Below are 14,872 nucleotides of genomic sequence, written 5' to 3'. Positions count from 1 at the left end.
ATATAAAGTTAACCATAGTTCTTTGTTATGACAAAAACGACTGAGCAAAGTAAAGACCCCTGTGCTTGACGTTTAATTAAATTCATTAGGCTTATTTAGTGATTTGCTCATCCACAGGATCGTAAAAATCATCAAAATTCAGATTTGGGCACCTTTGATAGTATAGTATGTTTAGTCATAGATTTGCTAACATAGCCTGCTACTGCTAGTGGTTGTGTCGAAAGCCATATATCAAAGTCAAAATAAGACAGTTTACATGGATCTGTAATTTCTCTGCTAAAGTAGAGAAATTAACTATATATAATTATTTGAAAGGGTTTCAACTCTGTCAATACTGTTGTTTTCTTCGTTTTTTGCCAAATGTTTCATCCTTCACTTTTAGGCAATTTATACGTAATGTTAATTGTTTTACGATTTTTCTGTGATCACTGAATAGACCTTTAATAAATGAAGAAATTGGTTCCAAACCATGTTAAGTTCACAAACACATGTTTCTGATTTACCTGTGCGATATTGCAATGGGTTGTGATGCTATAAGTATAGTAATTTCAGTTGGATGCACCATTACAAAGCAAACAGAGGATGGATGCACAGTAACAATACTGTATGAGGCCTTTGTTTCCCAAATGAGAACAATAGTCTGCATATTGTTAAGCAGCATTTTTGTGGTAAATAATGTTTCATTACCTATGTACGCACCAAAACATGAAATATCCTACATATTGCTAACTACAATCTTGGAAATAAGTACTTGGAACGCTTGGCACACTCTGCTGTAAATTCCGTGCAGAATTTCTAATGATCATGGAAATGACGTATATTGTGATTGGGAACAAACATGACATCTACAACAATGATTTACACTTCCCCTCCACATCAGTCAATGTTGGACACATTTGGAAACCGCTGAAGACATTGGCATTTCTCAACATTGCATTGGGGGAAAGGAGGTGACAGTTTTCCGTTATTTACATGCAAGCGTTCCAAGACTTATTTCCAAGATTGTAACATTTTTTTAAATCATTTATTAAAACGAAGATTTTGACCCCATGTTCATCAAAATCGGAGCAAGTTTAAAATTTTGACCCTTTAGAGGTCAACGGTTGACCTTTGACTTTTTTGGTAATAACTCAAGAACAGTACATCCTACATAGGTAAAACTATGTATTTTCTGAATCCTTATGACCAGAGGAATACATTAGTAATGTTTTCGACACAATTTGATGAAGTGTGAAATTTGACCCCATGTAAAGTTCAATGAATGGGACAATATTTTGTTTGGGGAACAACAAAATTTGTGTATAGGATAGAAAAATAAATCATTCAGGTGCATGGCAAAGCCACCTGCTGATTAGACAACTTTCTCTGTGTATGACAAGAAAAGATTAACCTGATCTTTCCATTCTGGTTAACATACAATGATTGTAGCAGAAACACAAGATGTAATGGGAAGCCCATTACTTCCACGTGGCTGACTGGATCAAACGACTTTGAATAATCAATGAACATGACGAAGATTTCATAACTTATTCCAAGTATATTGGGGAGCTTGGTTACATACCACACCACTCTTCGCCATACATACATTCTCCCAGCCACATTTCCCTAACATAATAAGAATGTGCAATAAATTAGCATTACAATTTTTCTTATTCTAACAGCAAGCGTTTCTAAAATGCAGTATGGCGAAATGTGGTGTGGTTACATACTTGGTTATCAAGAGCTTGGTTACATTTCCTTATAATTTCCCAATTTTGTTGATGAAAGCCGAAGGTTTGCACCAAAAATACTTTTTATATTAAGCAGGGTAGACACTTCATATTCGGTGTCATGGACACTTGTACTTGTGTTGAAAAAAATGTGCATATTTAATTGGCGGCCATCTTGGATTTTTAGTTGTCGGATTGAGTCCAAATACACAACGAAACATGCTAAAAAACCTAATTATTTTTTAAATGAATGATTACAGGAAAACTTTAAACATGTTGGAGGTAGAATTTTGATAAAACATTCCATTTTCTAAAAGTGAAATCAAATTATAGAGATTTGTTTTTTGAACCTTTCATTAGAAAATGAAATATTTTATTAAAAATCTAACTCCAACATTTTTAAAGTTATCTTTCATTTAAAATAGTACGTACTTACCCAGGAGGCACAAGACCCATCGTAAAACCAAGATGACCAAGCTGATCAGGGGTCCAACATATGACGAATAAGACAATAACAACCAAGAGCATTTCTATAACTTTTTGTTTCGCCTCCAAAGATTTAAAAGCCGGATTTGTCTTTTCTACTCCTTTATTCAACAGCTCCCGTCTTTCACTCCTCAATTTAACTGCAATCACGACTTGAGTGAATACCATGATGGAAACGGGAATAAAGTATTGTACAAGGAATAACATTATTCCAATGGTTATTTGAAATGCTTCGTTTGGCCATATTAGGATGCATGTTCCCTCGTCATCATACCAAACAAAGAAAGAATACGAATTAAAACAGATTGAGAAAAACCAAATAAATAAAACAATTTTCACGCGAAATCTTTTCGTGAAGACAACAACATACTTTATAGGGCAAGAAATAGCACAGTATCGTTCAATAGAGACAAATACTAATGTGAAAATTGATACGGTGATTGTTATCCACATAGAAATGTCAATATAAATCCGCGAGCATTCGTGGACCGAGGATTGTACCATGGGGAACATCAATATAGACGTCATGAAATCAGCAGCGGCTAATCCTACCAAAAGTGAGTTAGTTATGTTAGTTGCTGACCGTATTTGCCCATTTTTGATGTAGATAGCAATAACAAGTCCATTTCCAATTATGCCTACAATCGCTAATACACACCGCACATAATCAGACCATTGCCAAGTTGTCCATATATCGTCAAAAGCGTCTTTTTCAGAATTGTTGTACATGTAGTATTTGGGGGAGTCTATTACGGAAGATTCGTTCATTTTGAATGACAATGAAAAGTGAACGCGGTATGCATTACAACACTCAAAAACCGCACGAAAGATACAGAAAATCTCGACTTTGGACTTTCCTAATTTAATAGCCATCAATTACTATTCATATGAAGTAGATCGTCTAATAGCATTGAATGGGGAGCCTTTGCCTTTTCAGCAATCAAGGCTCGATCCGATAAATATCTTCTTTGTCTTCTCTTCTTTTTTAATTATGAATGCTCATTAATCTCCTTGATGTTATTTGACAGGGAGTTGAAGAACTGAATACCACTATTAGAAAAGTCACGAAATTTAGAATCCATCTATCATTTCCGATTTGCGCTTACACGTCTTGTTTGTCACGTAACGTATATTTAAAGATATATTCACACACTCTTAGAGCTACTATCTGAAAAGAGGCCATGCAACCAAACAGTGCTCTGTATAATGGTTTCGTGGGACAGAAATTCGTAAGTAGGAATAAAATGAAGGTTTTAGTGATTTTTGGGCAAATATTTCCCTTTTCATCATTTTTAGCAATTTCTGGCATTGCAAAACATTATTGATATACAGTATGCTTCGATTATATTTATAAATACGTTTTAATAAATACGCACGTGACCACCTCCTCGCGCTGCCATAACAGCTTGTCAGTAAGTCTCAAAGTAACCTTATAACTGGTGGTCTTCATATACATTTGAATGCAAAGGCGGAACAACATGAGACTACTTGCAGCAAAATTGTCCATTTTGTTCAACTTTGTGATTATATTGTAAACGTTTCCGTCGTTAAATATTTTTTTCGTCGTCAAATACTTTCAAAATGACGTTTTGATAACATATTAGAGAGATTGCGAAGAAGCGTTCTCTACTAACGCCATACGGGTTACGTATTACGACTTTGTGCGGTTGAACGTCATAGTGCCTTTCATATCCAAACTAGTCTCCTACACAGCCAGTTTGTGTCGGTCCTAACGCTCGTCGTTCCTGGTACGCGTGATAGCCGCATACAGTCTGACCCGAGACTACATCTAAACACAATTCCAATAAGCTCATGGTGCCGCTATTCTGAGACAAATATCTAAAGATATAGGAAGCATGCATTGATTCATTGATCGAACCAGAGAAGATGAGAATAGACTGTCATCGAACCCACTTTCCTCGGTATTCATGTGCTAATACGACTGGCTGTTTCTATTGTTCTAAGCATTCAGACCTGATTAGCAATGTTTGTTTTTTGCGGGCTATTGGAAAATTAGCCTATTGTTCACACGTGTATGCTATTTGTCTAAATAACCTAAACAGAATTTGGTGTTGGATGCCTTGGAAGTCGCCATGGTGTTTTATTCGAACAACAAGAAATTATATTTTATATATATTTTAATATGCCTAGTTCGATTACTACCCAGCAAATATTACAGAAAACGTTAAATGTCGGGTTAAAGGATGTGTGAGGGTCAAGGGTTATATAAAGGGGTTTAATCAAATTTAAAAAACATTTTGTTCAAAACTTACTGCAAAACATTCTAATATAATAGACTTATTTTATAATAGCATTTCGCATATAGTTTTCATGATTATTATATAAACCGAAATTGATATGTTATCAAAATGTTTGAACTAAAACCAAAAACACATGCATTATCATGTTTTAAAACATTTTGGTGTTTGCTGAATAGTATCCATATTAAGCAAAACACTTTGACAGCTGTTTAAAGGAAATCTGTACCATAAACTAATCAATGGCTAATATAGTTATATACCCCTAAATTAAACATACCAGACGGTCTATATGAATTTCGGAATATTCCTAACAAAGAAAAAGCACTTTTAATCCTTCGTTTCTGCGATTCATGGAAGCCGCCATGATAGCTCCTTTCTGCCACAAGCGGTACAATGTAACCTTTCACACAGACCCACGAATTCAAGCATTTTTCACCTGTTGTACGCCATAAAATTTCACTTTCTTTAATATCTTTCAATATTTTATGTGTGACTCATATACACTAGAAATCGGTGAAGACTTTGAACATAAAATAGAATTTTATTACATATATCTACAAAGAAATATTTTGGTTATTACAAATTTTAAGAAAGAACCAGGTGTACAGTTGAGATTGTGTCAATTCTTCGAACTCTTTCCAAAGTGGCTGTCATTTAACATTACTGTATTATTTCGAAAGATTAGAATAAATGCTTCATATAAATATAAAGTTAGATTTTGTATCTCGTCGCAGGATGAGGATCTCGGATGGATTCGTGGGTAACAGCGTCTGGAAAATAGCAATTCCTATTAATTTTTTTAATAAAAATAAAAATACTTTTCCGTATGTCAATAATTCAGGCTGCAATGGCACTAAAATGAATTTTAATCAAAATACAGACTACATGGAATATTTAGAATGGATCATTATGGCATTTTGGGTATAAAAATTTTGAGAATAATGAAGTTGCCAAATTCAAATAGACAGAGCAAACAGTTTTATATTATTATTTTAGTAAAATCATTCCATATTTTCATGCAGCAATATTCTATTAACTCGTGTTTGACAGTTCCTATGAACTAAAACACTATCAATACATTGTTAACTATAATTTAAGTAGGGATTCGTGGGTAACAAAAATGTTCGTGGGTAACACATATTTGAAGGTATGTATTGGTAAGCGGCAAAATAGAAAATATTACAGAAGGTTGGAAACCACCATGCGGTTATTCCTCCATTGTGTTTCAATGATTCCCGTTTCTCTAACCAATTGCATTTACCAAAAAATGGTAATTTAGGATAATCAATCAAAACTTCATGATGCAGCTTCAGTATACCTTCAAGAGGACGCTATTAAACAGGACTGTTTTGGAACCTATTTCGCATGTTTTCAAAATGTTAAGATGCATAAGAAACATATAATTTACGAGTAAATCCTTGGATTCGTGGGTAACGCCGAATTCGTGGGTAAAGCTATAAGTACTATAGTACCGTTTGGGGTTTGCGTTTCTTAGGTGTATAAACTGTAAGTACTGTCAAAATTATAGCATACCCATGGCTTGAATATGTGCTGATTTAAACTTAAAATAAACAATCTCCTTATTTTTCAAGGTTAGCATCTATTCGGGATTCGTGGGTAACAAAAGTTTAAACCGTCGTAGATTCTTTTTAAAGCGGTGAACGTATTTTTATGATTTACAATTTTAAGCGCTTGTCAAACTAAATTCAGTGTCCAAAGTCATTAAATGTTAATTTAAGTTATGGCAATTATATTTGCTGGACTCGTGGGTAACAGTTGATACGTGGGTAACGTCAAATTTGATTTTATGGAATTTTATGGGTAAAACGTATTTGCATAAAATAATCACTTGGACCTCAGAATTATAGAACGAAACTTCGTTTCATGATATAGTCATTTATGGCATATTCACTTAACATTTTTCAGAACGATCATTTTATTTTTGATACGCGGGTAACAAAATTATTAGCCAAATTGACTTAATGGCCTCTAGAGTCCACAAACTTTGGTGGAATTCAATCGTTTTACATATGATGAGAGATCATGCAAACGTCTTTCTAACGGTAATAATTTTATTTTGATTGAAGGACATTCAATGACATATATGGTGCTTTATCTTTGAATTCGTGGGTAACGCCAATTCATTTAAGCTATCCTAACTTGTCCCCTGGTATGACTTGCTAGTAAAGGCCAATATGCACAAAGAGAGCACATTGGACGTGACATGATATGCTCCATCAATAACGTGATTTCCTTTATTAATGACATTTTAAAGTGGAAAGTTAACATAGAGAGAATTTTGTCCCGCTTTCGCTGGAATTGACCATATAAGCTTGGGACTTTTACTGTTTGTCGTTTTTATTATTACTGCAACTATATAGCCATTGATTAGTTTATGGTACAGAACAAAATAGCAATGGCGAAAACTGACGTTGCACGAACTTCTGTTGCCCGTCCAAAACAGACAATTCATACCGCATTATGCCGTAAGACGACACAATTTTGCTTAACATTTTTTCGCAAGATGATTTTTTTGGACGGCATTCTCACACACAACTGAATAGGCAATCTACCTGTTGGAATTCGCGTCGAAAAAAAATCGAAATTTATTCACTTCTTCTTGTCTATACTAGGTCAAATTGTCAACCCCCCCTGGATTGTATTACATGTCAGACTCTACTAATTTTGGTTCTCGTCCCCTCCCTCCTCAATTTCTGGGATTTGTCAGATTTTTTTTGATTTTTAGATTTTTCAATTTTTTAGACTTTGGAATGATTTATGAAATCTTCATACATATAAATAAGTTTATTAGAGAACAAGCATCACTTCCAAGTATTTTTGCAGTACTATAGGGGGTTTATCCCTCAGAATCTCACATTTGAAAAAAAAAAAAAAGGGCCTCATCGTTTCCTCGAGCACTGTTGGAGAAGACCGAAAACTACTGACAATGCTAATTTTACATTGAAAAAAAAAAAAAAAAAACACCTCCCTCCCTCATCAATTCATGAAAATCCTCTGGACGAGAACCAAAACATTAATTTTATACGGCCTTATGTTAACATCTCAAGCTAACAAAATTTCTCAAAATCCCACCCATAGCACGAAAAGATAGCCTGAGCTATCCACAGTCTTGTCCTGGCTCCTGGGCACCCGAGGGTTCCATGGTTCGAGACCAGACCGAACTTGAGCAACATTTTCTCTCTTGCTTCCTTCCTTTTCCTTCGCCAAAAACCAGAAGTGGCGCTAAGGTTAGATTGATTCTCTACATCACCTTTTCAAATGTTCTGAGTTGAAGGGATGCAGTGTTTTGGAAGCAATAAGTATGTTTATATACTAGTTTAAGTATGACAAGTTTGTTTCCTGTAGGCTGCTCGCATTTCATTTTGGGGGAAATTTGTTTCTTTATTTGAGAAATCTAGAAAGAATTGTAACTATTTTAAACAAAACATTATGATTATTTTTCAACGATATTTATTTCACACACAACATGCTCTGATCCATATTTATCTGTTTTGCCAAGATCTGATACATTTTCACAGTATAAACATGCGTATCGGTACTTTTTGAAGAAGTAAAATATATACAATCATAAAATGGTAACCACAATATTTGGCTGCCAAAAGAACAACCAAAGTTATTTTCAATTTACATGTAATAACAAACTTCCATGCTACTTCTTCCTCACATGTAACAGCCCGGCTAGGGGCTAATTAAATGTAAATTACCCCTACTATCTTATGCAGTGAGTGATTGACTGTTCATTCTTCTCCCTATTTCCCTATATCTGAAGTTTTAAGAGTGGTTTTCTCAAAAATTAATCTTTTATGCTAATATTAGACAATTACGACCCATATGCCAGCTAAATCTGGCGAAAAGTGCTTCTCTTTACGTATCGCCATGCATATTCTCTGTGAATTTCTAGAATACATGTCTGAACTTAAATCTGTTGGTGTGCAATTAAATAAAAACTGATGCTTGAGCGTTATTTTCGCCACTGTTTCTGTGCCGAATTGAACAGGTTTGTGTACGAAACGTATTCGCATGTATCTCGCTCGTTGTGTGACCGATTGAGATAATTTAAACTCATTCACGCGTTGTTGTAAAAATTGCAACATTGCAAAACAGAACGAAAGATAATTTGAGACAGAAAATATAAAGTAAGTTAATCTTCGGTACTGGTGGCCCCTGAACATGTCTAAAGAAAACTGCCAAACGATTACATAGGAGGTGTTACTTTATACATGTTTAGGGGCCAATGACACATAGGAGGTTTTTCCTGCCCAACGATGCTATTTCAGAAGCAAAAGTTGAACAGATCAGTCATAATGACAATCAGGAAGTAGCAGTTTGACAGTTTTGTATTTTATGTGCCAATTTATAATCACATGAAGTGTTTATAAAATATTATATTGCCAAAGTGCGGTATCCAAAGATTAAAAAGCGCAAATGACTAGAATTGTACTCTATGTGCTCTATATGACATGACAAATCACCCAATGAGTCCCACAAGGTGTGGGAAAGTAGTTTAAAACCGCCCAATATTGGCAACACTCAGCACGTGAATTAATCATTTATATATTTAGAGATAAAATGTCATGGATTAATCAAATCATGCGCCAATCATCGGATTCAGATTCCGGTTATTATTTTTTGCTCAATGTATACAAAATAACATGAAATAATAAAGTATAGATAAACATGATGAATGAAGGATTTTCAGATAGGCCGCATAATATATCTAAGTCCACTTCGAGGCAGTAATTATCAGTACGTCCTCCAGTATCATAACAATTCTTCTTTGTGTATTTTTACATGTTTATATACTCTTTAAATTCTAACGAGTGAAAAAGCCAATCCTCCTCGGAGTGACTCTTCGGGTCAATAAAAAAAAATTGACATTTCAATCTACCAAGAGTGAAAATGACATATTTTTCTCCATACGAGTAAAATTTTCACTCTGCAAAGAGTGAAATTTCAATCTTTTTGGAGTGAAATTTTCAATCTTTTCACAGAGTGTTCCCTCAGCACAATCTCTCTCGATTGAAGTTTATTTATGTTTATTAAATTTAAACACACTTCAATCAAGAGAGATTGTGCTGATGGAACACTCTGTGAAAAGATTGAAATTTCACTCTTTGCAGAGTGAAAATTTTACTCATATGGAGGAAAATATGTTATTTTCACTCTTGGAAGATTGAAATGTCAATCTTTTCGATTGACCCGAAGAGTCATTTCGAGGAGGATTGACTTTTTCACTCTTTGGAATTTAGAGAGTAACTCGCGTTTACCAAATTTGTACTTAGTCCAATTACCTGCATATTTAATAAAATGCTTTAATCATAACGTTAAGTTATATAACAATATGACTGAGCACTCCCTTTTAAAGGCATGTTCTTTTCTACAAGCGTTAGATTATCAATTAACAGTATTATTTCATTAAATGTTCCTTCGTAAGGATGCAGTTAGGAAATTAAGTATTTGCTATATTTCAAGGTCACATCTACCCTTAGAACGAAAAAAAATGAAATAAAACAAGCAAAGTTGAATTTGCTTCAGGCTGACAGTTTGAACTAGACACTCACTCGCTCTGAAACACCACCAGACTGGACCACACTCTCTCTAATACCCCACCAGACCCGCACTCTCTCCTATACTCCACCAGACACTCACTCGCTCTAAAACACCATCAGGCTGACCCATACTCTCTCTAATGCCCCACCAGACCCCCACTCTCTCTTATACTCCACCAGACACTCACACGCTCTAAAACACCAACAGGCTGACCCATACTCTCTCTAATACCCCACTAAGCCTTCACTCTCTCTCTTATACTCCACTATACACTCACTCTCTCTAAAACACCACCAGGCTGACCCATACTCTCTCTAATACCCTACCAAGCCTTCACTCTCTCGTATACCTCATCAGACCATCAATCTCTCTAAAACACCACCAGACTGGACCACATTCTCTCTAATACCCCACCAGACCCTCTCTCTTATACTCCACCAGACACTCACTCGCTCTAAAACACCACCAGGCTGACCCAAACTCTCTCTAATACCCCACCAGACCCTCACTCTCTCTTATACGCCAGCAGACACTCACTCGCTCTAAAACACCACCAGGCTGACCCAAACTCTCTAATACCCCACCCAGCCATCACTCTCTCTTATACTCCACCAGACACTCGCTCTAAAACACCAACAGGCTGACCCATACTCTCTCTAATACCCCACCAAGCCTTCACTCTCTCTTATACTCCACCAGACACCCACTCGCTCTAAAACACCAACAGGCTGACCCATACTCTCTCTAATACCCCACCCAGCCATCACTCTCTCTTATACTCCACCAGACACTCACTAGCTCTAAAACACCCCCAGATTGGCGCACACTCTCTCTAATACCTCACCAAGCCATCACTCTCTCTTATACTCCATCAGACCATCACTCTCTGAAACACCACCAGACTGGCCCAAACTCTCTCTAATACCCCACCAAGCCATCACTCTCTCTTATACTCCATCAGACCCTCACTCTCTCTGAAACACCACCAGACTGGAGAATACCCCTTTAATCCCAAAACATTGTGTCCCTTTAAGCGGTTAACCTCTTAACCCCCATTGTACGTCTTGACGTATATTTGAAGCCTTCATCATTGCAAATACAGGTAGCTACCAAAATGCTACATATTGCGATACACTGTGTTAACCGGTCGTACCTATTTTGCTTTTTAAAGCATATGAACTTTGACCTCTGGGGTTGCGTAGCATACTTCTAGGGTCATAGGCCATCATTGTACCAAGTATGAACCCTGAGGGCGCTATAGTAGTTGAGCTAGAGCTGTTTGAAATTTTACACATATTGCCCCCTGTAGCCCATGACCTTTGACCTTTGGGGTCGGTGGTACCCTAGGATGTATCTAGGGGTCATGGGCCATCATTGTACCAAGTATGGGCCCAGGGGCTACTTTAGTTCCTGAGCTAGAGGGGTGCAAAGGACTGATCTTGAGAAGGAGAAGGAGAACTAGATGGCACTGTTGTGTTTGAGCAAACACGAATATCTATGCCTGTGATTCCCCCTACTCCCCCCCCCTTTACCCACCATGACACCATCAACCCATCCTGACACCTCATAATATGTTTAATGCTAAAAGGGCTACTAGTATACCAACGCAGGGCATTGTAGCTGCTTTATTTACCAAGTAACGGCCGGCCCTTTGTTTTAGCGTTTGGGGCCCTGGGGCCCATATTATGTGACATATGGGGCTCTTATATTCATATAACAATAAAATACTAAAGACCTATTAGTGTTTCAAATCTGAACCTTGTAGCTACTTTTTTTGCTGAGAAATGGTCGGCCCTTTGTTTTAACATTTGGGCCTCTGGGGCCCCTAGCCTTGAACATCTGGAGCTAAAATGGGCAAAAGTCACATCTACAAGTTAGGGCTCATACGTGTACCACATATGAGCCCTAATGCCCCTGTAGTTTTCGAGCTAGCCATGTCAATCTGTTGCCCCTTATTTTAGCATTTGGGGCCTTGGGGCCCATAACATAAGATATATGGGGCTCATTTATACTTGTAAATATAAAGTACCCCCAGGGCTATCAGTGTACCAACTCAGGGTCATGAGGCTGCTTTATTTGATGAAAAACGACATGCTTTGTATTTTTACATTTGGGCCCCTGGGGCCCGTGACCTTTGACTTCTGGGGCCATGATGGGCAAAAGGCACATCTACGGGGTAAGGTTATTAAGTGTGCCAAATATGAGCCCTGGGGCCCTTGTAGTTTTTGAGATATCCTTGTCAATCTGAAAGGTCAGAAGAAGAACTAGAAGGCTATATATTTGTACACAAATACGGCTATACCCGCATGTTATCGGTGTACCCAAACTTACAGTCCTTATTTGCTGAGGACTTAGAATTAAGAATGTGTAAAAAGTCGCCCAATTGGGCAGAAAACCATTTCAGAGGGAGTATGTAAATTAAACGGAACAGCCTATTCTGGGGCCATTTCAGAGGGAGTATGTAAATTAAATGGAACGGCCAATGGGTATGTAATTTAACTGGAACAGCCTTAACGCTTCACGCTGGTATTTCCATTACCATCATATAATATTATAATACGGATCTGTCTTACGTGTTTGGGGTGGGTGGGTGTATGTTAGTAACAATATAATTCTCAGGTGCTATCTGTGTACAAATTCTGAGCCCGGAAGCTGCTTTATTTGATGAGAAACGGTTGGCCGGCCCTTTGTTTTAACATTTGGGTCCCTGGGGCCCATAATATTTGACTTCTGAGGCCCATGTACATATGTTAAAGTATAATTCTCTAGTGTTATCAGTAGACTCAAGCTGGGCGCTGTAGCTGCTTTATTTACTGAGTAATGGCCGGCCCTATTTTTTAGCGTTTGGGGCCCTGGGGCCCATATTATGTAATATGTGGGGCTCATATGTACATATAACAATGTAATTCTCAGGTGCAATCTGTGTACAAACTCTGAGCCCTAAAGCTGCTTTAATTGATGAGAAACGGCCGGCCCTTTGTTTTAACATGTGGGGCCCTGGGGCCCATAATTTTTGACTTATGAGGTTCATGTATATATGTTTAAGTATAATTCTCTAGTTCTATCAGTAGACTCAAGCTGGGCATTGTAGCTGCTTTATTTACCGAGTAACGGCCGGCCCTATTTTTTTTAGCGTTTGGGGCCCTGGGGCCCATGTTGTGTGACACATGGGACTCATATATACATATAACAATATAATGCTTAAGACCTATTAGTGTACCAAATCTGAACCCTGTAGCTACTTTATTTGCTGAGAAACGGCCGGCCCTTTGTTTTAACATTTGGGCCTCTGGGGCCCCTAGCCTTGAACATCTAGGGCCAAAATGGGCAAAATGCACATCTACAATTTAGGGCTTATACATGTGCCACATATGAGCCCTAGTGCCATTATAGCTTTACAGCTAGCCTTGTCAATCTGTTGCCCCTTATTTTTTAACATTTGGGGCCCTGGGGCCCATAATATATAACATATGGGGCTCAAGTATACTTGTTTTTATAGAGTACCCCTGGGGCTATCAGTGTACCAACTCACGGCCCTGAGGCTGCTTCATCTGATGAGAAACGGCATGGTTTGTGTTTTTACATTTGGGCCCCTGGGGCCTGTGACCTTTGACCTCTGGGGCCGAGATGGGCAAAAGGCACATCTACGGGGTAGGGCCCATACCTGTACCACATATGGGCCCTGGCGCCTTTGTAGTTTCAGCGCTAGCCTTGTCAGAATGATGTGTTTGATGGAGGAGGAGAAGGAGGAGAACTAGAAGGCTATATATTTGTACACAAATACGGCTATACCCGCATGTTATCGGTGTACCCAAACTTACAGTCCTTATTTGCTGAGGACTTAAAATAAAGAAATTGTAAAAAAGTCGCCCAATTGGGCAGAAAATGTGTAAACAGTGAAAGTCCAAGTCACAAGCTTTAACTGAATGTAGGCTGCACTGTCGTAGCACTAAAATAAAGAAATTGTAAAAAGTCCCCTCCCAGGGGAGGCGTCTCTCTTACTCTCCATAGGTGGCTGTTGTCAGTCTCTCTTATTCACAGTGAAGCTATGCAATATCATTAGGGGAAACTATTCCAGAGGGAGTATGTAAATTAAATGGAACAGCCATTCCAGAGGGAGTATGTAAATTAAACGGAACAGCCTACTTTGGGGCCATTTCAGAGGGAGTATGTAAATTAAACGGAACAGCCTACTTTGGGGCCATTTCAGAGGGAGTGTGAAAATTAAATGGAACAGCCAATGGATATGTAATTTAACTGGAACAGCCTTAACGCTTCACGCTGGTATTTCCAATTATTATATTTTTTATAATACGGATCTGTCTGTTTAGTCCTATGTGTGTGGGGTGGGGGTGTGGGTGTTAGTAACAATATATATAATTCTCAGGTGCTATCTGTGTACAAATTCTGAGCCCAGAAGCTACTTTATTTGATGAGAAACGACCGACCCTGTGTTGTAACATTTGGGGCCCTAGGGCCCATTATATTTGAGTTATGAGGTCCATGTACATATGTTGAAGTATAATTCTCTAGTGCTATCAAGCGACTCAATCTGGGCACTGTAGCTGCTTTATTTACCGAGTAATGGCCGGCCCTATATTTTAGCGCTTGGGGCCCTGGGGCCCATATTATGTGATATATGGGGCTCATATGTACATATAACAATGTAATTTTCAGGTGCAATCTGTGTACAAACTCTGAGCCCTAAAGCTGCTTTATATGATGAGAAACGGCTGGCCCTTTGTTTTAACATTTGGGGCCATGGGGCCCATTGTATTTGACTTATGAGGCTCATGTACATATGTTGAAGTATAATTCTATAGTTCTATCAGTAGGCTAAAGCTG

At 37.8% G+C, this 14,872-nt stretch overlaps 1 protein-coding gene across 1 annotated transcript in view; it reads left to right on the top strand.

Moving 5' to 3' along the window:
* Positions 1-2,379: 2,379 nt before the first annotated feature.
* The window catches only part of LOC140142583 (macrophage mannose receptor 1-like), a 139,924-nt gene continuing 127,431 nt past the window's right edge, over positions 2,380-14,872 (top strand). Inside the window, exon 1 of the mRNA XM_072164579.1 lies at positions 2,380-2,752. Coding sequence (XP_072020680.1) covers positions 2,698-2,752 — 55 coding nt within the window. The 5' untranslated portion in view covers positions 2,380-2,697. The remainder of the gene's footprint in view (positions 2,753-14,872) is intronic.

This window comes from Amphiura filiformis, chromosome 20 (genome assembly GCF_039555335.1).
Source record: "Amphiura filiformis chromosome 20, Afil_fr2py, whole genome shotgun sequence".
NCBI classification, from domain to species: domain Eukaryota; kingdom Metazoa; phylum Echinodermata; class Ophiuroidea; order Amphilepidida; family Amphiuridae; genus Amphiura; species Amphiura filiformis.
Note: the sequence above shows the minus strand (reverse complement) of the source record. Positions and strands in the feature narration are given on the sequence as shown.